Source organism: Oryzias latipes, chromosome 5, assembly GCF_053564925.1.
Source record: "Oryzias latipes strain Hd-rR chromosome 5, Olatipes_Hd-rR_3.1".
NCBI lineage: Eukaryota > Metazoa > Chordata > Actinopteri > Beloniformes > Adrianichthyidae > Oryzias > Oryzias latipes.
Window position 1 is genome coordinate 35,680,080 of NC_136241.1, and position 24,745 is coordinate 35,704,824.

General features: G+C 48.5%; 2 protein-coding genes and 1 long non-coding RNA gene across 7 annotated transcripts; 1 reads left to right on the forward strand and 2 right to left on the reverse strand.

Annotated features, from left to right (window-relative positions):
- Window positions 1-2,395: 2,395 nt before the first annotated feature.
- Window positions 2,396-20,420, reverse strand: si:dkey-43k4.5 (delayed-rectifier potassium channel regulatory subunit KCNS1). 5 transcript variants are annotated; one of them, XM_078948156.1, is made up of 11 exons: window positions 19,996-20,420; window positions 17,538-17,716; window positions 17,335-17,468; window positions 17,066-17,230; window positions 16,826-16,997; window positions 6,004-6,087; window positions 5,767-5,928; window positions 5,130-5,213; window positions 3,788-3,880; window positions 3,446-3,490; window positions 2,396-3,292 (listed from the first exon to the last, which is right to left on the reverse strand). In XM_078948156.1, exons 2-11 carry the CDS (start codon window positions 17,706-17,708, stop codon window positions 3,053-3,055), a joined length of 1,350 nt encoding a protein of 449 aa, XP_078804282.1. In that variant the 5' UTR covers window positions 17,709-17,716; window positions 19,996-20,420; the 3' UTR covers window positions 2,396-3,052. The 5 variants fall into 5 exon arrangements, with proteins under 5 accessions (XP_078804282.1, XP_078804280.1, XP_011471113.1 ...); XM_078948154.1 differs by having other exon boundaries at window positions 2,396-3,490; XM_011472811.4 differs by having other exon boundaries at window positions 2,396-3,490; window positions 17,538-17,719; window positions 19,996-20,233.
- Window positions 3,331-5,333, forward strand: LOC110014681 (uncharacterized). Its single transcript, XR_002289662.3, has 3 exons — window positions 3,331-3,708; window positions 3,810-4,499; window positions 4,666-5,333. It is a non-coding gene; the product is annotated as an uncharacterized LOC110014681 (long non-coding RNA).
- Window positions 20,421-21,077: 657 nt separating the features above from the next.
- LOC101174983 (odorant receptor 131-2-like) lies at window positions 21,078-24,227 on the reverse strand. Its single transcript, XM_078948158.1, has 4 exons — window positions 24,094-24,227; window positions 23,870-24,008; window positions 22,961-23,386; window positions 21,078-21,359 (listed from the first exon to the last, which is right to left on the reverse strand). The coding sequence occupies exons 1-4, from the start codon at window positions 24,225-24,227 to the stop codon at window positions 21,078-21,080; spliced, it is 981 nt and encodes a 326-aa protein (XP_078804284.1).
- Between the last annotated feature and the right edge of the window lie 518 nt (window positions 24,228-24,745).

Consider the following 24,745-nt stretch of genomic DNA (forward strand, 5'->3'; position numbering starts at 1 on the left):
TTACCTGAAGTAGTGTCTCACCTGCCTTGACTCACATCTGAACTGAAGGACCGTCCCATTCCTAACCCATAGAGTTTGAGATTGAGATATTCTTTATTGATCCCACATTGGGGAAATTCAATTGTTACAGGAGTTCAAAAAGCAGAGAAGAAGAATGACAGCAATGTGCAAAAGAATGGTGTTCAAAATGTGCAAAAATAGAAAAAGTAATGACTTATGTACACTATTACAACATAACGTATGTTGTGTTACGTAATAATAAAATTAAATAAAGTAAAACACAGAATATACAGATGGGCTATGGATGTATGATAGGGTGACCGCGTCATCCACCCCGATGTTCGGCCTGTAGGCAAACTGCAGCGGGTCCATCGTGGTGCTGACCACTGAGCGAAGGTGGCTGAGGATGAGCCTCTCCATGGTCTTCATCAGGTGGGAGGTCAGGGCTACTGGTCTGTAGTGGTTCAGCTCCTTAGCGTGTGCCATCTTAGGAACTGGAACCACACAGGAGGTCTTCCACAGGACTGGTACCGTCTCCAGACTCAGTCTCAGGTTGAAGATGTAAGTGACCACCTCACAGAGTTGGTCAGCACAGTCCCTGAGCAGTCCAGGTCCGATGGCGTCTGGACCTGCACCTTTCCTGGTCACCTCAGTTCTCTCCTCACCGGATCAGAAGTGAGGCAAAGGGGGGTGGAGGTGTGGGGCAGAGATGGTATGGCTGTGGATGGGGGTGGTGTGCAGTGATGAGAGTGATTGGGGTCGGGGTCGGTTTAGCTGCTGGGCTGGAGATGTGTGAAGTTCAAATGCTGCCGTCCACCTTCTGCAGCTTTTCCAGCTTCAACTCTTCTGGAAGGCTGTCCACCAGGTTGAGGAGTGTTTCTAGGAGTTGTGGACCGTTCTTCCCGACGGTCATTGGTGGGGTCACACTCTGATGTTGGTGGAGAAGGCCTGGATCTCAGCACGCCCGTAGAAAAAGGACTCCTTTCTCTCTCCGGGTTGACTCAGAGGTCTACCACCTTAATATGTGGTGCAGGTCAGCTGCGTGTCCCATACAGGTTTGACCTTTTTTCCCCCACGTCTCCAGACTCACCCTGCAGATGAGCCGAAATCCACCCTTAAGGGCGGTAAGGACCAAGACTAAACTCTCCTGGCATTTTCTGCAGCGACGGTTATTTGAGCCGATTGGTGGAGTTTTCATTCATTTATCCAGACAGACTTAAATCTTGTGGAAATTCATAAACTATAGTTTGTTTCATGGTGAATGTAGGAATAGACAGGTGACTAAAACCTTTTCACCAGTGTTTATCGGGGGGGCAGGCAGCCACGGTTTAGACTCCCAGAGTATTTGTTTAATAAATGTTGAGCTAATATAGCAACAACATTTTTCTCTGAATCCTTCACAAAGACAGCGATGTGGCCTCAGAGCTGCTGAGGAGGATTCAGAAACCAAGGCCGCCGAACAGATGAATCACCTCACTGACGCAGGAAGTCTGAGGCAGCACCTCCTTCAACCCAGCAGCAGCGGCGGCGGCGGCGGCGGCTCACTCACGGTGGCTTTGTGGCTCAGTGATGAAGATCGGGCTGTTAGCAGCTGACAGACGACCATTTCCTCCGTCTGTGGTCACATTTCTGAGAGGTCAGATCTCAGACGTTTAATCAAGATGACATTCAGCTCCAGGTGTTCCTGTGAGCCTGAGTTCCTCCTGTGGAGAACCGTTCACTGAGAACGTCAGGGAGCAGACCATGTTCCTTACCAGGATGAATGCGTGGAAAAGTCTCACCAACGATTTGCCAGTGAAAGCCGAGCTTCTTCAGACGTCTGCTGACCTGAGCGCTGACAGGTCCACGTCTCCAGACTCGTCCTGCAAATGGACTCTGAGGCAGAACGCCACTCGTTTGTCCTTCAGGCTGAGGCGCCGCCGCCCCACCGACGCTGCTGAATAACCCTCCTTTCATTGATTTAGCTGCTATTGATTTCATGTCATGCCTTTGTGTCGCTCTGGAGAAACTGATTCCATAAAAAAAGAAAGATGAAACCTTGTTTGATCCGCTTAGCTTCTGCGGTGGTTTCTGGTTCCATGAGTCTCTGCAAAGCTGCAAACGTTCTGCTGCTGGGGGGGAATGACATGAATCCTGAAAGACCAGCACCTCAAATCTTAGCCAGGATTCCTGCTTAAAGACTCACAAAGTATGATGTGAGGAAAACATGAGCAGAAAGGTTTGATGTCGGAGGAACCGTTCCACCTGATGAACAGAGAATCTGGATTTTCCATGAAGAACAGCCGTTTGGCCATCAGCCTCCATTCTGGATCTGATCAACATTTCCTGAAATCATCAAGTTTTCGTATATTTATATTTATTTCATGTTTCTGCAGAGAAATGAAGCAGCTCAAGGTTTTTGTTTGACTTTATTTGTGTTCATGCGCTCAGCTTCAGCTCTGTGGGACAGTGTGTTGCAACCATTGACTGTACATGAGACCTGGACTGAGTGACCCCTCCCCCCACAGCATTCCAAACAGGAAGTGGCTCCAAGAAGCCAAAATCCCACAGATTTCTATAGAGGAACAAACAGCTGTTAGTCAGTTATTCTATTGGTCAGAAGAACCGTTCTGGATCTGATACAAAACTGACCAATCAGATCCTTCAGTAAAAGTAGGCAGAGCCTGCTGGCCCCCACGTCCAAAGATTTTGTGTAGCCTGCTTCTAAGTGGTAGGGGTGTGGCCTTGCGGCAAGCTCATTTCTGATGGTGAGTGGTTGCCATGGAAACGGTGACTCAGACCAAGCGGGACCAATCACTGCTTACTAACGTCTGGCTGTGCCGTCTGCATCATGAAAAATGGTGATTTAATTGACTCGACTGGGGGTGAGAGTGAACCCTTTTCCATGGGGGAGGGGTCTCTTGTTCTGGTTCTCTTGAGTCCATCACATGACGTCAAAGGAGAACCCAGACCGATCGTGGATGGAACCAACTCGGACTTAAGTCAAACGGACATCCATCGCGTTCTTCCGAATTATTTGACGAAGTGACCCGAAGTGGAGAGAGAAGCTCCTTCACTGCAGCTCCATCTCCTTCCTCATCACCCACGAGTACGACGGATGCTCGACGTAACTGTAGTTTACCACGCCTCCTTCGTCCTCTAGATCAATGTCATCTTCATCGTCGTCCTCAATGCCATCTCCGTCCAGACAGCGACTGTCCAGTTCCTCGTCATCTTCCTCGTCCGGCTCGTTCTCGCAGCTCATCCTCATCTTCTTGGTGTTGTTGTTCCTCACCGACGCCTCCAGAGCTTTCTGCCGGCGGTAGAAGTGCGAGAACTTGTTGAAGATGATGGTGATGGGCAGCGCCACCACCAGGGTGCCGCCCAGAATGCAGCCGCTGGCCGCCAGCTTCCCTGCTACGGTGACCGGCACCACGTCTCCGTAACCCACGGTGGTCATGCTCACCGTCCCCCACCACCAGCACGCCGGGATGGTGTCCAGACCCACGTCCTGAGGAAGAGGAGAGACACAGTGAAGGTTCCACGCCGGGGTCGCCCTGACCCTCCCTGTGGGAAGGTTTTATTCAGGACTAACCAGCCGACCACGAAGACAGAAACGGGCGGGGTTTAGCCGCGTGAGACGGCGACCATTGAAAAAAAACAAAACGTTTGACTACTTTGCTTCTGCTCCTCCCGTTCACGAGTTCAGAGGAAATGACGTCACAGCAGGTTAGTCAGAGTGGAATCTTTCATTTAGGTGTTTGAAATGTGATGACCTGAATGGTTTACGTGTAACTCTGTTCTTTACCTCCTCGCATTCCGCCGTGTAGGCAATTCCAGAAAAGACGGACACGCCCACGGCCAGGTAGAGCAGCAGGATGCCCACCTCACGGTAGCTGTGCTGCAGGTACAACAAGCAGAGCCGTTAGCCAGACGCAAAGAACGGCCCAAACCTGAGGTCCAAATATCCAACCAAAGTATCCCTCTGGGGGCTTTGAAACGGAATAAATGTCCACTGCTGGCCACGCCCACGCCATGGGAGGATCAGCTGAAACCTGCAGAGGGATCACACCTGTGGATCTTTTGTCGGTTTAACTCATTTAGGTCACCACAGGTGGAGGTTCAAGTCCCCTGTTGAACCGGAACAGGAGCGTCTGTGAAGAAGCCGTGTGGATCAGAGGAACACGTCTGACTGCTGGTTAGACTTTTCATCTGCAGCTAATGAACAGACATGGAGTCCTCTGCTTTTCTATGCGTCACATCACATCCATCTGATGACCACCTACAAACATGTCAGGCATGTGAGAAACACAACCGTCTGATAACAGAAGAACCTGAGAAGTCGGCTAATGAGGAAGGCGGCGTCTTCCCGCCGCCGCTGCACTAATGAAGGCGTCTGAAGGGCGGGAAGCATCACAGACGCTTTGTGAAAGTCCAAGAAACCATGTTGCTTCTCGGGGAAACTCCACATGAGGCCTGAGGCCATCAAAGGAGGCGCTGACGGCCAAAAGAACCCCACAGTAAGTCCGTGAGACGCCACTGTGTGACCGCCCGCCGTGTGTGTGCGTACGTGTGTGTCTGTGCGTCTGCATGTGTGTGTGTGTGTCCGCTCGCGGTGTGTGTGAAACGCCAACAGCCACAGCAGCTAAATGTCCCTAAACTCCCCCGTTTGTGGTTTTGCTGCAGGTCACTGAAACAGGTTTAGACCCAAACCTGAAGTCTCACTCGGATCCTTAGAGGTTTTTTTAAAGTGCAGCGGAAAATGTTTTCTGCTGTTTGAATCCCAGGAAAACTAGAGATGAATTAAAACTGTTGGAAATGCGGCCTGAATGCAGCTCACATGTCACATGACCCGTCACATGACTGCGCCGTTTCCAGCTGTGCTCCTGTTTTCATGTCTGGACCGTTGGGTTCTGAGCTGATCCTGAATGCAGCTGTGGAGGCAGAGGAGGTCACAGCACAGTGGGTTTGAGCTGGGGATTCAAACTTACCACCAAGATCCGGCCAAAGTGAGCCTGAGCTGGAGGATAGTAGCCCCCCCACACACACCCCCTGCTCACTCATGCTGTCAGAACGATCAGAACCAGATTGTGGGGCTGGGCCTGAAGCGTCTGATGTTCTGTTGGACCGGTGTGTGTGAAAAGACTCACCCGCAGAGTGGCCCCCAGCGAGCGCAGACCGGTGGAGTGTCGAGCCAACTTCAGAACCCTGAAGATCCTCATCAACCTGAACACCTGAAAGAGAAGACATGAAGAGTCCAGCAGAACCGCCGGCCCTGCAGTGACACCAGAACCTTCACGGTTCTCTCCAGCAGAGCTTGTTCTCCTCTCACAGCATAACCTGCTGTAGAAAAAGACCTCACATCCTTCAATTCATCTAATAAAAGGGAAGTTGACAAAAACAAACCACTTTTTTAAATGAAAGTTAATTTAAAAAAAGTGAAATGTGGATTTTATAAAATGTATTTGATATTTTATTTTCTTCATTTCCTGTAAGAGTCAGCTCAGGTTGGTCACTTCCTGTTTTATTTTGAAGAGCCTGTCTCTGCTTAGTTTTCAAAGTTAACTTCCTGTCATTTCAGTTTCCCATAATTCCTGCTGTTTCTGTTGATCATAATGATCTTACTTTGGTTTCTTCGGATAAATGGTTGGAAAAAAAAGGATGTTTAAAAATGATTTCAAATGATTTTTTAAACTTTATTAATCCAGGAAGGTCTCTCATTTTCTCAGTTAATCTGTTTTCTGCCCCCCAGCATGAAGCCGTTCTGCTGCTGGGGAGGGGGCTGACCTGGATGAGTCGGCCCAGGTTCCCCAGCTCGGACTCGGAGCCCAGAGTCACGTCGAACACCAGGGTGATGTAGATGGGAACCACGGACACCAAGTCGATGATGTTCAGCGGATGGCGGAAAAACTTCCTCCTGTTCGGCGCCAGCAGCAGCCGCGTCCCCACCTCCAAGACACACAGACGCCGTTTCCACAGGCAGCCATCTTTAGCGTCGGAGGCGCCGGCCGCAGCCGTCCTCACCTCGAAGGAGAACCAGCAGATGCAGAAGACCTCCAGGGCCTGCAAGGTCGGGTCTTCCATCAACTTCCCGTCCGCGTCGAAGGTCTGAAAGGAACCAGAAACCAACCGGATGAAACCGCCGCCGTCCTGCCGGCGCAGCAGAACCGCCTGGTTCCGGTCCAGGGACTACAGCGAGCTCTCCTCTGAGAAACGACCTCCTGACCTTCATCTCAAACCACTGAGGATGAAGAACGAGCGAGCGAGTAAGCAGCCCTGCTGGGGGCTGAGGGGAACCATTGCTACCGTGGTAGTGACCCCCCCCCTCCCTGTGACCGAGGAGGCCGAGGCGGGACCCCCCTCCCCCCATCACAGTTGCTCCTAAGCTGCAGACGCAGAACCCGGACGGCGCCGCTCCGACTCCGAGCTGTGCGACACGCATACGGTAAAAGACGGTGAAAATGGAGATAAATGCTACGTTAAATGTGCTAAAACAACAGCTGGAAGTCTTTAAGGAGATCCTTCATCTGACCAATGGGATGGAGCCTTGCTGGCCTCCTATAGAAGAGCTTCATAAAGAAAATCACTCAAGTTCTTCTGACGCTTCTTTAAATTCAACTGGAGATGATGTTTTTAGTTGGTTTACTATTTGTTTATATTCCTCAGGTTATATCGTATATCGTCGTCATCGCAGTATTGATCCCTAAAATCTGAAACCACGAGTGTTCCTCGTATGGTGCAGCCCTAAGCCGAACGGTGTTTCTGTCTCCGGTGGTCGCGTTCGTCCTCTGAAGCTGCACAAAGCTGCTCCGATTGGCTCTTTAGTCCACTTGGCGTCCCGTCTTCCTCTGAAAACGACCACATGGGGGGGCGGTGATGGCGGCTTAGGAGACGGACGTGTTTGCTCGGAGCTCGTCTTAGGCGCCCAATTAATATCTGAAAATGTCCTATTTTTTTACTTTACTTGGAGTGTGTTATGACTTTGGAACATTTTTGGACCAAACAGCACCTTAAGATGCCGAATACAAAACGTAAAAACAAACAAATCGCCGATAAGTCAGCTTCACATGGGATTCAACATGGCGACCAGGACGACGAGAGTGATATGGAGCTGGAGCCTGCGCTAGCTAAAGCACTGAAGGTAATGACTTTCAAACTCATGTCGACAATCAACGACAAGCTAGACCCTCTGGCTAAAACAGTCCTCTCACAAACGGCTGAACTTAAGAAAGCCAGCGAACGTCTGGATGAAGCGGAGGCTAGAGTGCTACAGCTAGAAACAGCTAACGATCCGCTCCATGCTAACATGAGGGCCCTGGAGAAGAAAGTGGACACTCTCACGGAACATATTGACGATCTGGAAAACCGGGGACGGCGCAAAAATGTCCGCATATTTAACTTTCCTGAAAATGTGGAGGGTAACGATGCTTTAGACTTTTTTGAACGCTGGCTACCAACTTTCCTCGGTGTGGATATGAAAGAGGGACGTGTCAAGCTGGAACGAGCACACCGCTCTCTGGCGCCCAAGCCCGGGGTCGGCCAGCGGCCGCGCCCGGTGATCATCAGATTCCACGCATTTCCTGATAAGCAGAGAGTGATGGCGGCGGTGCGGCGAAAGGCTGCAGAGGGCGAAATCATGCTGGATGGAAAGAAGATCTCTTTCTACAACGACCTGTCGGCTGCGGTGCTGCAAAAGCGAAAGGAGTTCACACTGGCCAAACAGCGTCTGAGAGAAATCGGCGCGGAATACTCCATGCTGTTCCCGGCGAGGCTGCAGGTGTCATTCAACGGCTCCTGAAAAACTTTCCTCTCGCCGGCGGAGGCTCTGTCGTATGTATCCAGCATTACAAATAACGGCTGAATGACGACGCCGATGGTTCTAAATAAGGCGTGGGTTACTCCTAATATTTATTTTATGACTCATTAAGACTCATGCTCATGCCCTATATTTTTATTATTTATTATTTCTATCTTTTTTTCTTCTTCTTCCTCTTCTTTTTACTATTGTAACATCCGGTGTTGTTCCACGCACCGACGTAAGTTGATGACGTATGTGACGTGTGACGGAAGTATTACATGGTGTCAGAACGGAGCGTGCCCACATCGACCTGACGATTGACGATGGAGAGCGCCGGCGTACCGATGCCGCGAATGGATTGGGATTCCACCAATGTACCTGACGCTTGGAGAAAATTCCGCCAGCACGTGGAGCTCATGTTCTCGGGCCCGCTGCATAATAAATCTCAGGAGGAGAAATGCAGCTACCTGTTGTTGTGGATTGGGGAGAAAGGCAGAGATGTATACAGCACGTGGACTCTCACAGCTGATCAAAGAAAGGTACTGAGAACTTATTTTGATAGATTTGAGGAATATGTCACGCCCAAAGCAAACCCAATCTTTGCACGCTATAAATTCCATGAGAAGATACAGGGAGAATGTGAAAGTTTTGATCAGTTTTTAACGGATTTAAGGCTCCTGGTTAAAGACTATAATTACCAAAACAGCGATGAGATGATCAGAGACAGAATTGTGTTTGCAACCAACTCACCACGAGTTCGGGAAAAACTGCTGTGTCAAGGCCCCGATCTGACTCTAGAAAAAGCGATCGACATCGTCAAATCACATGAGCTGTCTCAGCAGCAACTAAAAGTAATGGCAGGTGCCACCTCCAACATTTCTTCTCAGTCTGCTCATGCAATAAGCCAAAAACCACATAAGCCGAGCTCGTCCTACCACAGATTCAAAACCTATAATAGCAATGTGACGGCTCCAAACACAGAATGTGGAGCATGTGGAAGACAACACAGCCGCATGGAGGACTGTCCAGCAAAGGGACGTCAGTGCAACAATTGCAAGAAATTTAACCACTTCGCCAAGATGTGCAGAACGCAAAGACAGCCTAAAAATATTAAATACAAGCCCAGAAAGGTGCATACTGTCATGGATGATGAGCAGCAACCAGAACTGTTCGTTGATTCTGTTACTTCATGTTACAAAGACACAGACAAAGAACAAGCCTATGCTGAAATTGAGCTAGGAAAACAGAGACACAGATTGAGTTTTAAAGTGGACACTGGTGCTCAGGCTAACATCATACCAGCCAAAATATTTCACCAGACGTTCGGGAGTGTCGCTCTATGCCCAGCAGACAGCAAGCTCACTGCATTTGGTGGGCATTCACTGAAAACAGAAGGAGTCTGCAGGCTGACATGCAGACACAAAGAAAAGATCATTCCTCTGGATTTCACCATAATATGCGAAAAGGCTCCCCCTGTCCTAGGCATGCGTGCTTGTCTGGACCTCGACATAGTCAGACTAATACATGTCGTTTCTGCAGAACCCAGGAGAGGCACAAACATCCTGGAGGAGTTTCCTGATGTTTTTGACGGCGTTGGTCTATTCCCTGGAGAATGTAAGTTTCAGCTAAAACCTTCAGCTGTCCCAGTGGTATGCCCCCCCCGCCGGATTCCGCATGCCCTGCGAGACCAACTTAAAGCTGAGCTCGATGCTATGGAAAATACAGACATAATACAGAAGGTGACAGAGCCAACAGAATGGGTAAATGCCCTAGTGGTAGTGGAAAAACCCAAAACCAAGAAACTTAGGGTGTGTCTAGACCCTCGCCCACTGAACAAAGCCATCCAACGACCCCATTACCCCCTGCCTACGTTGGATGACATCACACCGAGGCTCGCGGGTGCACAGTACTTCAGCGTACTGGATGCCAGATCTGGATACTGGGCGATAAAACTCAGTGAGGAATCATCCATGTTGACCACCTTCAATACCATCTATGGAAGATACCGGTTCAAAAGACTTCCATTTGGAATAGTTTCAGCTCAAGATGAGTTCCAGCGGAGAGTTGATGAAGCATATGAAGGGCTCTCAGGCGTTTCTGCCATTGTGGATGACATCCTGGTGTACGGCCGCACGGAAGAGGAACACAACAGGAACCTGCGTGCAGTACTAGAGAGAACCAGAGAAAAAGGCATAAAACTGAATAAGGACAAAAGCATCATCTGCGTGCCTGAGGTGAGCTATTTTGGACACAAACTAACACGGGACGGGATCCAGCCCGATCCTAATAAAGTCAAAGCCATCAAAGAAATGCCACCTCCCAGCAACAAATCTGAGTTGGAGACCATATTGGGCATGGTAACTTACCTCTCAAAGTTTGCACCCAGACTTTCAGAAGCAACAGACCCACTACGTCAGCTACTAAAGGAGAACAGTGAGTTTGTGTGGGACTCTAATCATGACGTTGCTTTTCAGCGTGTAAAAGACCTGCTGACACAGGAACCAGGTCCTGTACTAGCGTACTTTGACTGTACCAAGGATGTGAAATTGCAGGTGGATGCATCCCAATGTGGCCTAGGAGCGGTTTTGCTGCAGGACGAAAGGCCAATAGCATACGCATCCAAAGCACTGAATGACACTGAGAAAAACTATGCCCAAATAAAGAAAGAACTGTTTGCAGTGCTCTTTGGGTGTAAGCGTTTCCACCAGTACCTGTATGGGAGGCAGGTAGTTGTCGAGTCAGACCACAAGCCTTTGGAATCCATAATGCGCAAACCACTTGTCGCCGCACCACCTCGACTCCAGCGCATGATATTGCAGCTTCAAAGGTATAACATTGACATCCAACACAAGCCAGGAAAACACATCCCCGTCGCCGACACGCTGTCCAGGAAACCTATTGAGTGTGACAGCCAGACATTGTGTGAAGGAATGGACTTTCAGATTCACAGTGTGATCTGTAATGCTCCTGTGAGTGACAGAAAAATGGCAGAAATAAGAGCAGCCACCGCACAGGATGAGCAGCTGTCAAGATTGAAGCAGATGATCCAATCAGGTTGGCCAGATTCGCGCAAAAGGTGCCCAACCACCGTCGCTGAATACTGGAACCACAGACATGAGATATCTGAGGTAGATGGTATCTTGCTGAAGGGCGAAAAGATAATCATCCCTCACTCGCTCAGGACAGACATGTTGTCACGCATACATACCGGACACCTTGGGATTGAAAAATCCAAGCAGAGAGCGAGAGATGTTCTGTTCTGGCCCGGGATGGGAAAACAAATAGAAACGCTGGTTGGATCTTGCAGCATCTGTCTAGAGAGGCGTCACTCACACCAGAGAGAACCAATGATATCCCATCCTATCCCAGAGAGACCTTGGCAAGTAATAGCCACAGATCTATTCACGTGGAACAGCCGTGACTACATAGTAGCCGTTGACTACTACAGTAGATACTTTGAAGTAGAGAAAATTGTCAGTCTTACATCAGGCGCAGTGATTACAAAGCTCAAAGCTATGTTTGCCAGGTTTGGTGTGCCCCAGACTGTCATCAGTGATAACGGACCCTGTTACAGCTCACAGGAGTTCAAAAACTTTGCACATTCATGGGACTTTGAACACATCACCAGCAGCCCATTGTACCCACAGAGCAATGGACTTGCTGAAAAGACAGTGCAGACTGCCAAAGCTCTCATGGATAAAGCTCATGCTCAAAGAGTTGACCCGTACCTGAGTCTACGGGAGTACAGGAACACACCAGTGGATGGTCTGAAGTCACCAGCCCAGTTATTGATGAGTCGTCGCTTACGCTCTGTGTTACCAGCTACGGAGAAGCAGCTGCAGCCGGTCCTTTCGCCTCGCTGCACATTCCAGAGCAGACGACAATTATGTCAAAGCCGGCAGAAGCAATACTATGACAGAAGTGCCAGAGCGCTGCCTGCTCTGTCCCAAGGATCTACAATTCGATTCCAACTTCCATCTGGGACATGGAAGCCTGCAACTGTCATTGGACCAGCACCCACACAAAGATCTTACAACATTGTCACTGATGAAGGCCAGATGCTGAGGAGAAACCGACGTCACCTTCTACAGACGCAAGAACCTAATCCTGAAAAAAATGCATCTGACCCAATCAAACCTGCGAGCACCGAAACAGAGCGTTTGCAACATCCTGACGCAGACCCGTTAGAACCAGAAGAAACATCACAGCTGGTTTCTACCAGATCAGGTCGCATAGTGAGACCTAGGGTTGTTCTAGATCTGTAATCAAATCAGTCGTATTCTTTAGACTGAAACCTTGTTACCAAATGTGTTATTTTAAACCTTGTAAAAACTAAAAAGGAAAAAAACATTGGTTTAATAGTTCATCCAAACGGGATTTGAATTTGCTCCATAAGTTTTATTGCTAAGTCTGATTGCTTTCTGGTTTAGTATGGTTTACACAGTCTCGTCAGTTTGACAACTATACTGAAGTTTTTTTTTTTTTTTTAAAAACAAGGGGGATGTAACATCCGGTGTTGTTCCACGCACCGACGTAAGTTGATGACGTATGTGACGTGTGACGGAAGTATTACAACTATGTGATCATACCAAACTCTCATCATTTATAACTGGCATCTTTACAGGATCAAAGGAGAACTACTCCAAAAAAAAAAAAAAAAAAAAAATTAAGGGCGCTTAAGTAGCTGCCTGCCACAGTATAGCATTTCTGCTGGTTGTTTGTGCACCTTTCCCAGGTGCCTTTCAGAAAAGCTATCCCCAACCAACCTGGGGAGAAACCCCTCACCTTTTTTGTTTTTTTTCTTCTTCTTCTTTGTTTTGGTTCATTGTTCTCTGTTGTTTCTTGTTTTTATGTATTATGTTCTTGGATGTTGTTTCTGCTCAGCACTGGTCTGTTATGTTATTTAGTGCAAATTCAGAAAACTATACTTGTTGTTTTCTTAAAGTCTCTCATATATCTCATTACTTATAATGTCACCAACTAAAGTCAAATTTTGTTCATGGAATGTAAGGGGTCTGCGGGGGAAAATTAAACAGAGGAAAGTTATCTCTCTTCTACACAGAGAGAAAGTGGATGTGGCATTACTACAGGAGACACACCTCAATGATAATGAGCATCTGAAACTCAAACATGGCTGGATTACTCAGGTCTATTTTTCCTCTTTCACAACCAGTAGCAGGGGGGTGGTCATACTTATGAATAGGAATTTTCCTTTCCAGATTGAGACTTGTATCAAAGATAAATATGGGAGGTATGTTATCATCAAAGGTGTCTTGCAAGGTGAAGAAATTACTATTATGAATCTGTACTGTCCACCAAATTATTCCCCTGATTTTTTGACTAAAACATTCTCTCAATTCTCTGAATTATCTTCTACCATTTCACTAGTAGGAGGTGATTTTAACCGCTTACTTAATCCTTTGGTAGATAGATATCCTTCTCGAAGCTCCCCCCCAACCAACCAAGCACGAGCCCTTTCTGCCATTTGCGACGAAATCTGTCTAGCTGATGTTTGGCGAACCCTTCATCCCACTAACAAAGAGTCTACTTTCTACTCTCCTCCTCATAAATGCCACACTCGTATTGACTATTTTTTTATTCCAAAAGTTCAGGTGCAACAAGTCTCTTCTTGTGAAATTGGAAATATTTTGGTTAGTGATCATGCAGTGCTGTATCTAGAATTGACTGTCACCTGTATTTCTGCAAGGAGTAGGAGGGGGAGATTTGATGTGCACATTTTGAAAGATCAGACATTTACATCATATTTTACTAAAGAATTTAAAATTTTCTTTATCAATTCAAAGTCTAGCAATAATCCCTCATTGCTATGGGAAACATCTAAGGCGTTTATCAGGGGCCTAGTCATTGGCTATTCTGCATCTAAAAAACGTAAACAGAGCAACAACAAAAGCTTGAAAGAAAATTGCAGGATATTAGGAGAGTGTTAACTAAATCACCTGAGCCATTATTATTACAGGAGAAATGTGCTTTACAAGCTGCTTTAAATACATTGCTAACTCAGCAGGCCAAAAGCGCCCTTCTTATTTCCAAGCAGAGGCTATATGAGTTTGGAAACAAACCTAGCAGATATTTGTCACATCTAATAAAGCCCCAGTCTGATTCTCAAACTATTACTTCAATTGTTGATGCTACTGGCAATCGCTTCTTTGACAATATACACATTAATAACATATTCAAGGAGTTTTACAAAGAACTATATGAATCAGATCTGCATCCAGGAGCTTCAGATGAGATGGTGTCTTTCCTTTCAGGTCTGACTCTCCCCAATATCTCTGAGACTCAAAAAGCTGAACTGAATGCTCCTATTACTAAGGAGGAGACCCTTTTAGCGCTTAAAGCATTGCAGTCAGGTAAAGCTCCTGGGCCAGATGGTTTAACTTGTGACTTTTATAAAGAGTTCTATCATGTGCTGCTAGAACCTTTTCTGGCAATGCTAGATCATTCATTTATCTCTGGTTCTCTCCCTCAGTCACTAAGAGAAGCGGATATTACACTCATCCTAAAAAAAGGTAAAAACTCTGAATATTGCGCTAGTTATAGGCCTATTGCCTTGCTGAACCAGGATCTAAAATTAATATCAAAGATTTTGGCACTGAGACTAGAAAAAGTCCTGCCCTGTTTAATAAAAGAGGACCAGACAGGCTTCATTAAGGGTAGGAGTTCCAGTCATAACATTAGAAGACTTTTAAATATTATTAATATATGTCAAGTGCAAGATATGGACAGTCTAGTCATCTCACTAGATGCGGAAAAGGCATTCGACCGCGTTGAGTGGCCTTATCTGCATCATATCCTACATTTATTCAATTTAGGGGAAACATTTATACAATGGGTTAAGTTATTGTACAATAACCCCTTGGCCTCAGTTATCACAAATGGCTGTAGGTCTGACAGTTTTTCATTGCATCGCTCGACACGTCAGGGTTGTCCTCTCAGCCTTGCACTATTTGCTTTGGCAATAGAGCCTTTAGCTGAGTCCATCAGGCAAGACCTGATAATACGGGCAGTCTCTGCTGGCGGAACTCAACATAAAATATCATTGTATGCTGATGATATATTATTGTATGTAACAGAACCCCCATCTTCTATCCCCAGACTCATTGAAATTTTTCAACATTCTCTGGCTACAAAATTAACTTTTCCAAATCCCTAGCCATGCCAATGGGCAGACTCAAAAGTAGAACAAACACACTGGTAGCATTTCCTTTCCACTGGTCATTATCAGGATTTGTATACCTCGGTGTTCAGATCACTCCCATGTTTCATCAGTTGTTCAGGGCTAACTTTACACCTCATCTTAATACTATTAGAAAGGACCTTGAAAGATGGAACCCGCTTCCCCTCTCCTTGCTTGGTAGAGTATCAATAATTAAGATGAATGTGCTACCAAGATTATTGTATCCTTTACAAATGATCCTATTATTGTTTTCCAACAAATCTTTAAAGTTACTCAATGGTTGGCTGAGTGAATTTATATGGCATAAAAGGAAACCAAGGCTTAAACTTTCAAAATTACATCTTCCCATTTCCAAAGGAGGCCTAGATTTACCCAACTTCAGACTTTATCAGTTGTCATCTATTTTAAGATTTGTGGCAGAATGGGTGGGGGGCGACCCCACATCTGTCTGGCTAGGCCTCCAAAAATCATAGACTCCCTGCTCACTTCCTGGCCTTTTGTCCTGCAAAAATCTGAAATCTGTTAGAAATCTGTGTGGTAACAACCCGATAATCACTAACACAGTTAAGGCGTGGTTCTTGGCCAGGCGGCTGGAGGGGAGGTCTTCCTTAACTCCTATTCTTTCTCCTATACAAGGCAACCCTGAGTTTCAGCCGGGCATGATTGATGCAGGTTACAACATCTGGACACAAAAGGGGATAAAGAATATGTCTCATCTGTTTACAGGAAATTCTTTGTCTTCATTTGAACAGCTCCGTGTCAAATATAACCTCCCTAACAGTCACTTCTTTAGATACCTACAAGTCCGGGATTTTATATTTAAGAAAACAACCTTGACCTCCGATTCTACGCCCTCACAACTAGAGAAGCTACTGCAAAACATCCTGGTAAAAAAATAATCACATGCTTTTATAATGTACTAAATCAGACCAATTCATTGACTGTACTAGAAGCAGTAGAGAAATGGCAGACCGATCTGGGTGTGATTATTGATGATGATACATGGAAGGTTATTTGGAACCAGACAAAACAAATATCTGTTCGTAATAATGCCAGGCTCTTACGATATAAAATTATTCACAGATTGCAAATCTCTCCAAAAAAAAGACATCAGATGAACCCTCAAATGTCACCTATGTGTTTAAAATGTAAATCCTCACTGGGAACGTATTCTCACTGTATCTGGTTCTGCCCTAAAATCCTATCATATTGGAGAGACATTTTGGAGGACATGGAAAAAATATTAGGGACAGCCCTGGTCCTGAATCCGGTTTCTTTGCTGCTGGGTTATAGGGACGATAAAGTCATCTCTACGTCTGGCAGAGTGTATGACATCCTAACATATGCCGCACGTAAAAATATTTTTCTGTCATGGATCAGTGACAAACCTCCATCCAAAGCAAACTGGCATAGACTTATCATTGAACTCTTTCCTCTGGAGTACTTGACCTGTCTGCTCCACTCAACTAAAAGTGATTTCATGAAAACGTGGACCCCCTATCTTTGCTTTACCAGTCTCACTATTGCTTCAATACTAAACGTGATTGTGGACTGACTCTATTATTATTATTTTTATTTTTTTTTGCTACTTGTCTTATCTATTTTTATTTGCCTTGGTATAAAAAGGAACTTTAATTTGGAAAACACTTCTGCAGAAATGTACACGATTGTGGACCAATGTTGTGCTGAGCAATGTTTGTGTTTGTTAAAAATTATGCTTAAAAGTCAATAAAAATACAAACAAAAAAAAAGAAAACGACCACATGACCATCAGGAATCACAAACGCCTGCCACCGTTAGCCTCTAACAGCAGACCCGCCGTGGTTGGGGTTTCCCGCCCGGCGCAGTACCTGATACTCCGGGAGGCTGTGGATGCACATGGCGGCGATGGAGGTCAGCACCACGCCGATGGACAGCAGGCTGAACAGCTTGCTGGGGATAGAGTAGCCGGGGTTCTCCAGCGTCAGCCACAAACATCTCTTCAGGTTCCCGTAGCGCACGTGCCGGAAATGCTGCATGTCCCTGCGGGGCGGGGGGCGGGGCTTAGGAGACGGAGGCTGGGAAACAACCTGAAGCTCACGCCGCTTCACCTGTTCAGGTCGGAGATCTCATCCACACACGTGTCCACGCTGCTGACCTCGCTGTCCTCGTCCCAGCTGCGATGGCGGCTGCTTTCCAGCTTGCGGTCGTGGTAACGGTAGCTGCAGCAGGAATCCAGGAAGAACTCGTTGATGCCCCAGTACTCGATCTCCTGACTGGAGGAAACGGAAACCAAGTCAGGAAACAAACTGATCTGTTGCTCACAGTGGACCTCCCACACCAACTCCTCGGACCTCCGACCCCAACAGGAGTTGTTCACCTGAAGGAGAAGACGCACAGCTCCTCCATCACGTGGAGTTTTCCCGTCTGGTAGAAGTGGAGGACGTACGGGAAAAGGCCGGGGTTCCTGTCAAAGTAGAACTCCTTCTGCTGCACGTCGTAGTCGTCGCAGACCTGCAGCGGCATCACGGATGTTCAGAAGGGGGCGGGACGCCGGGTCCCCCCCTCCGGCGGACGACCCACCTGCAGGATGTCCTCCTCCGAGGCGCACGCCAGCAGCTTCCCCAGCCGCGTGTCCGGAAACCTCTTCAGCGTGCTGGAACACAGGCTCCTCCTCAGACCCCCCACGTTCACGTGGACCAGGTCCTCTTCGGGGTCCTGGAGGACCCAGCCGGGTGGGCTCTTCTTGACCATGGCGGGACCTGCTGAGGAGGCAGAGACAAACGGCTGAATCCATCCAGCGTGGAAACGGGTTGGTTCTGGTTCTGGCTGCAGTGGGCCGATATTCTGATAAAAGTAGAACTTTGTTCTGTAACATCAGGACCCTAATGAACTGTAAGAAACAGGCAAGCATGGCGGTGGCAGGGTTATGATCTGGGCACAGCTCACTTTATTTATGCTGAAAATCAAACCTCTGTGGTTTTTCATCCAACCGGGATGTTCAGGCCAGACGCCGCAAACACAACAACGTCACCCGGACAGACCAGAACTTTCCCCGAGTTAAAGTCTGAACCAAAATCCAAATATCCAAATAACTTCCCCTGAACTTTGGAGCAGAACCTCCTGATGAGGCTGGAATCAAACCTTCAACAATCTGGACGGGGAAGCAGCCCCTCCTTCCTGCAGCACGTCATCAGGCGCCACCGACGCCATCCTGCCGCCTTATCTCGCAGCGTATCAATCCTCCCCTGAAAGTAGTTCCCCTTTTTGTCCCAAACGTTTCTGTTTTTACCACAACTAAAATATTCTAAGTTGATTTGGTTTATAGACGTTTAAACACTGAGGGGCGGAGCTAGGGGAGGAGCCAGCCAACCTCCCCCCCCATTCCCCCGTCTGACTGGGTTGGCAAAATCTCCAGGAGTTTAGGTCTGTTTTCTGCTCACATGGGCCGAGCTTCTGACGGATCAGAGGGGTCCTGCTCCGGGACCCTGAACCCGGCGTGAGCCGACCGGCCCGCTCAGGCCTCAGGGGACGCACGCCTCCGAGGTTTAGGTCTAAAGTTTTCCCCGCTAAAACGTTTACACGTCTATGATGATTAGCAGCCCTTTTCTTTGTTCAGGGCGAATAAAAACAGCCAAAACTCCCACGCCTGCTGATGCTCCGCCCTCTGAGAGAACCCCACCTGTCTGCACGCGCTCAGTAGCGCCCTCCTTCCACCACAAAGTTCACATCAGTCTCTGACACCAGTGTCTGCTGGGACATCCTCACATCACCTGAGGTCAGAGGTCAATCACGCTTGGCGATGGCGGTCTGCGTTGCTTAGCAACAGATGACGCTTCAGGGGAGAAGAAACCAGCCTCTCCTCAGCAGCAGCGGTCGTCTGCAGGCCGAGCCCGGCAGGACCAGGACTCCTCTTACTCCTCATCTTCCTCCACTACGGTAGAGTGGCTGTAATGCGATGCTGGGCTTTACGATGCGCCTAATGCAGGAAGCGGAATCAAACAGGTAACTCGAGCATAATGCAGCCACTTCCTCTGACTGCTGGTCACGTGACCTGGCTCCTGTGAACCGCCGCGGCTGAAGGCGCCTCTGCCCGCCGGCGGGAGGCTCTCGGTGGGTGTAAGCGAGCCGGTATCGGAGAGAAAAGCAGCAAAGTAAAGACGAAGAGAGTTCTTCATCTCTGTGGGTGTCTGCTCCTCCTCATCACTGCCAGGCTGTTTCTGCCTTTGTGCCTTTGAGCCTCTAGAAAGGGGCTGGTAGTTCTGTAGAGAAACACCTTTATCTGGACGTTTGGATCGAAAAACTGAACTGTTTTAGTGTGAAAAGCTGGTTTCTGTCAAGAGGAGAACAGCAGGAGCTGGTGAGAGCTCTTCAGTGGGCGGGGCATCTTTAAAGGTCAGGTCCCTGTCCCGGACAGGACCCCGCTTTAGCATCAGGCTGAATGTTGGTCAGGTGCAGCCAAAAGGGTTTGCTCAACGGCAGGGAATTCAACTACCACCCTGCAGCTTCAGTCAGAACCAAACGGGGACGGTCAGGATCAGGAAATCCTCAAATGAAGCCAGACTTCAGGATGAAAGCGGGAAAACGGACTGAGGTTGGGATCAGAGTGGAGATCAGGATTTCTGATCCTGAAATCAATCCAACTGTTTTCCAGCGGAAACACGTGAATTAAAGTCCCGCGTGTTTTTATCTCAAGTTCTCATGGATGTTCCTCCCGCGTGACAACATCCATGATGATCGGCGCTCGCGCTCATCACCACCCTCCGCTCGGACCTTCAGGAGAATCCACGTTAACGATGAAGATGAGGATGATGATGGTGGTCGACATCCACCCAGATCGATCTAATTCACGGGAGGAGAGTGACGTCATCTGTCTGAAAATGTGCTCAAACTTCGCAGAGATAAAGTGTGTGAGGGGGGGGGCTATGGGGCGCGCGCGGACATGAAGTTGATGCATAATGCAGCTGCAGCTGCCGGAACCGACTCCTCCGGGTTTCTGGGTTTCATGTCAATCCGGAATCTGGACCAAGACGTCACGTACCTTCAAGTTTTCCCGCGTCCAACCTTCGCCTGCAGAGCCGCGCGCTCCTCCTCAGGTGTTACCCCATAGTCACCTGAAGTTCGCCTGCCACGCGGGAACAACGAGCGGAACTTCCTCGTGTCTGTGACCGCCTGCTGCTCACGTGGAGAGGAGCTCACACCCGCGCGCGAGCCTCCTTCACCTGATCCGCGCGAGCGCGGCTGTGCGCGCCGGAGCCGAGCCGCCTTCGGCTCCTCTCGTCCTTTTCCGGAGGAAAGGCCGAAGAAAGCGTCGGCAGGGGTCAGTGCGCGTTTTCCGGTCTGACCTGAAACCTGTCAGCTGACAGCCTCGCACTCGCGGACACGCACGTCCCGGATCGGTTTGTTTAGTAAGAACTGATCGGTCCGGTCTGTCCGCCTGTCACTGTGAGTTTCTGAAGCAGGTCTGACATTTCAGCAGCGGGAGCATGCTCCTCCTGCCCCCCCCTGCCCCCCCTGCTCCCCCTGCCCCCCCTGCTCCTGCTGCTCCTGCTGCTCCTCCTGCTCCCTGCAATGCAGTTGCATGGGAGGATGGCGCCATCTAGTGGTGGAAGCTGGTTCAGACCTTTGCAGCTTCTTGCTGCTTTCTTTCTTTAAGGTCAAAGGTCAACATTCAGCCAAAGTAAAGACAGACTCACTCTTGGTTTGTGTTTAGTGTTTTTAATGTTGATGTTGAAACGGTCTGACTTGTTTCTGTGGTTCTGATCTGCAGACCGGTTCCACCTCTGAGGATTCTGACGGCAGCAGAGGATGAGGAGCTGGACTTCTGTTCTGCAGAACCATCCGGCTGCAGGCCTCATGCAGGTCTGTGTGTGTTCCTCGCTGAAGCCCAGAGAAGATCGTAGACCTGCAGTGAGGAAGTCCTTCGGTTTTTCGGTGGGTCAGTCCACCCTGAAGGTTTCTGAGGTTTCCTCTGTGGATCTGCCGTCTCAGAACCTCTGGGTTCTGGACAGAGTTTTGGATCACCGCCATGCAGATGCAGCTTTGGATGATCACCAGATTTTTATTGTGTATAAAATGAGAAGATTCCCGACATGCAGCTGGTACCAGCCGGCCCAGTACCGTCTACAGAGGATGAGTGCAGACCCGAGGAAAAGGAGGCTTGGCGTCTCTCCTAAGCGCAGGCAGGACCCTCGACGCCCCGCGACGCCGACAGGACACGTTCTGGATCCAGTACTTCCTGAAGAGCTGGTCCCTGCAGCCGTAGATCACGGGGCTCAGGAAGCGAGGGATGATGTAGACCAGCAGGAAGAAGATGTACCGGATCTCCAGGATCAGCAGCGGGAAGAGAGAGATGAGAGCGGCCTGCAGGGAGGGAACCACGAAGGCCAGCATGCAGAGCATCAGCTGGAACAGACGGGAGAGGACCGGGTCAGAACCGGCCGCACCAACTTTGACCTCACCTCTGGGTTCGCTGATTTATGTAATGGTTCATGGAAGACGAAGTGTGCATGATCAGAATTAACGCACGCTGTGCGTTAATTCTGATCATGCACACTTCATCAGCCCGCTTTTACCAATGTCACTTACAAAAATTAATCCACCAGTTTTTAGTCCTTTATTCTTGTTATTTGTTTGGCTGGGATCGCTTTTTTCACAGAAACCGGACTATTTAGCGACATCTATGCTGATGATTGCGATGTGTTGAATAAAGCATCAGATCAGAGAGGAAGTTCACCTAACTGCTTGTTTGTGTCCAGATGATGAAGGTAAAGTTTGTTTTAAAGAAACCGGCGTAGTGATACAGAACATTTAAGGTATGTGACCGGATCTACTTTATTAGGTGTGGATTATCACTTTTTAATGCACACCCAGCAGCCAATCAGAATAGAGTATTCACCCGGACCGTGGTGCTCACAGATATAGCCCCGCCCCTAAAACAACTCGTAGACTCGTTACGGTGAAATCCAACAAATACAGAAACTGGAGACGATGTTCCTGTTTTCATTTTCCTGAGGTTCTAGTAGAAAGTTCCTCAGGAATCTGGAAAATGTTTCTTCTTTGGAAACAAAAACAACTCGGAGACATTTATCAAATGATGGTAAATATAATTTAGAAAGACAAAAACCTTGTTGATAGTTTGAGTTCTTCCGCTCACTTTTTCCCCGTTTTCTGTCATTTAACTGTCTAAAGGTCGTGGCCCACAGCCGATACGCACATGTGACACATTTTCCACGCATGAAATGTCGCTCTATGGAGTTACATGCGTGATCTGCGTCATTCATGCGTGTTTCTTGTGCTCAGATGTCCGTCGAGGCTTTCGGCCGACGTGTCTTTACGTGAATTCGGTTTAAGCTGTTCCACATGTTTGGCGATTGAGAATTATTTTATTATTATTATTATTATTATTATTTTATGCAGTTTATGCAAATTATTACGTCAATTTCACGCAGTCGATTTTTGCGAGATGTAAATGTGTATCTTCCCACGACTGTTCCACGCATGTTTAACAGACTTTTGACGTGTAACTTTTATCACACGTCACGTTCATATGATGTCATTGACGCAGCAATAATCACACGCTTCGTGTTCTACGCTGGTTTACGTGTTCTTTGCGTGTTTATTCGTAAAGACCACAACTGTTCTCCCTTTTTCCTCGTATGATCAGTTTTTTATTGTAGGCGGCCGTGGTGCAGCGGTATGGCGGTCGACCTCGTACGGAGGGTTCGATTCCCACCCTGCCTGCCTCCCCGTTGAAGTGTCCCCGCCTTGCCTTTGGTGGAAGCTTGGCATTCGGCACCAGCGTGTGAACGGGACTGAGACTGTGAAGCACTTGGGGCCTTAGAGGAAGGCAGAACAGTACAAGTACACGCCATGACCCTTCCTCCGTGCAGTACGTACATGAAGTACATGAAGTGACACGGCCTTAGCATTTGAAAGAATCCCGACTGTAAACTTAAACAGGAAACAGAGCAAACTGGAGACCGCCGCCCCCCCGTGACACCCACCTGCACCCCGTGCAGCAGGACGGTGTTCCTGGCCCGGTTGACCGAGGCCAGGCCGGCGGAGGCGGCCCGCGCCGCCAGCATGATCCTGCAGTAGGTGTAGAGCAGCGTGAGGGCCACGGAGGACAGGTACAGCCCGTCGAACACGCAGTTCTTGTAGTAGACGGAGGCGTGGCGGAAGAGCAGCGAGTGGTCACAGAAAACGGCGCTTTGGAAGAAGGTCGGGGGCTCTGTGAGGGTGCCGATGAGGAGGTCTGTGGCAGGGGGGGCGGCCGTGAGGATGAGGATGATGCTGATGAGGAGGAGCGTGCGGCGCACCGTGCACGTCTGGCTGTAGTGGAGGGGAAAGCAGATGGAGACGAAGCGCTCCACGGCCATGCCGGCGAGGATGAGAGGGGTGGAGCGGGTGGTGAACACCGCCGCCATGATCTGACGAGAACAAACGAGGACACGCTGAGGACGGGGACCGTGTCCACCGACACCTCTGAGAGACGACCAGCATGACTGTCTCATCAGAGAACCGGAGCTCTTCCAGCAGTGGAAGAGCCGTTTGGGTCGAACTCCTCCTGATTCTGAACCTGATTCTGATCCAACTTCCTTCACATTTAAGATGAAAAAGGAATCATTCTTCTTCTTTGCTTGAGTATGAACCGAAACGAGCTTTTTCTCAAAATGTGAAAAAGCTTTTTTACTTTGACTTCCTTTCAAAATAAAAGACTTCTTGTGCCAAACAGGATTCAGCTGATGTTCTCCTATGAAAACTTTTGAACAATGTGGGACAAAAACAACATGGAGGGTGAAAGAGTCACATGAGGTTCCTGAGCCCCAGGCTGCAGACCCCTGGTCTGGACCTTTTAAACCAGAGAACCCCCCCACACACACAGAACCCCCCCTCACTGCATTAGGACGTACCAGAGGGCAGCAGACCAGCACCGGGATCTTCCTGAAGACGTAGCTGACCACGTAGAGCGCCGTGACCAGACTCAGCTGCAGGGCGTCGTTGACCACCATGCAGATGAACATGATGTAGCGGGGGTTCTCGTAGAACGCTCTGGAAGAACAGAGGCTTCAGAGGGACGGAGCGGCAGAACCAGAACCACGGGAAGGTGGCGCCCACCTCCCCCCGCTGCCCTGACCTGTGCTGCAGGAAGGTCCGCACCATGCTGACGTTGATCACGCTGATGGCCAGCCACACCAGCACGGCCATGACGTTCTTGGTCACAGCGTTGGCAAAGCTGTCTTTGGGCAGAGCGGCGGCGCTGGAGTTCATCCCTGACATGACCCCTGTGCATTCTGGGGGAGGGGAGGGGGGCAGACCAACACGGCTGAGAGACCAAAGATTTCTATCATAAGTGATTATTTCAATTCAAAATAGTTTTAACAGATAAACGATCAGACTTTCAAAGACAAACATTTCTGAATCACATACATGTAAGAATCCATCTTCACATTTCATTCCTAAAGTGTTATCATAAACCAGGTTTACAGGTTAATGCATTCATCATCATCATCATCATCATCATCATCATGAGACCCACCTCAGCAGTTCAGAGTTTCCATCCTGCAGTTATGATAACAAACATCAATAATCAGACTGACGACACGTTTCCATCAGAAGTTCTAGTGTCATGGATGAAGGCTACAGTGCTCCTCATCCTCACAGCAGCTGTTTACTCACAGAGGGTGGAGGAAGGGTGGAGCTCTCGCCTGATGAAGGTCAGCTGCCTCGTCTGCCAGCCTGCAGCTCATTTATACATAAGTCTTCAGCGCCACACTGAGGGTTTGTGG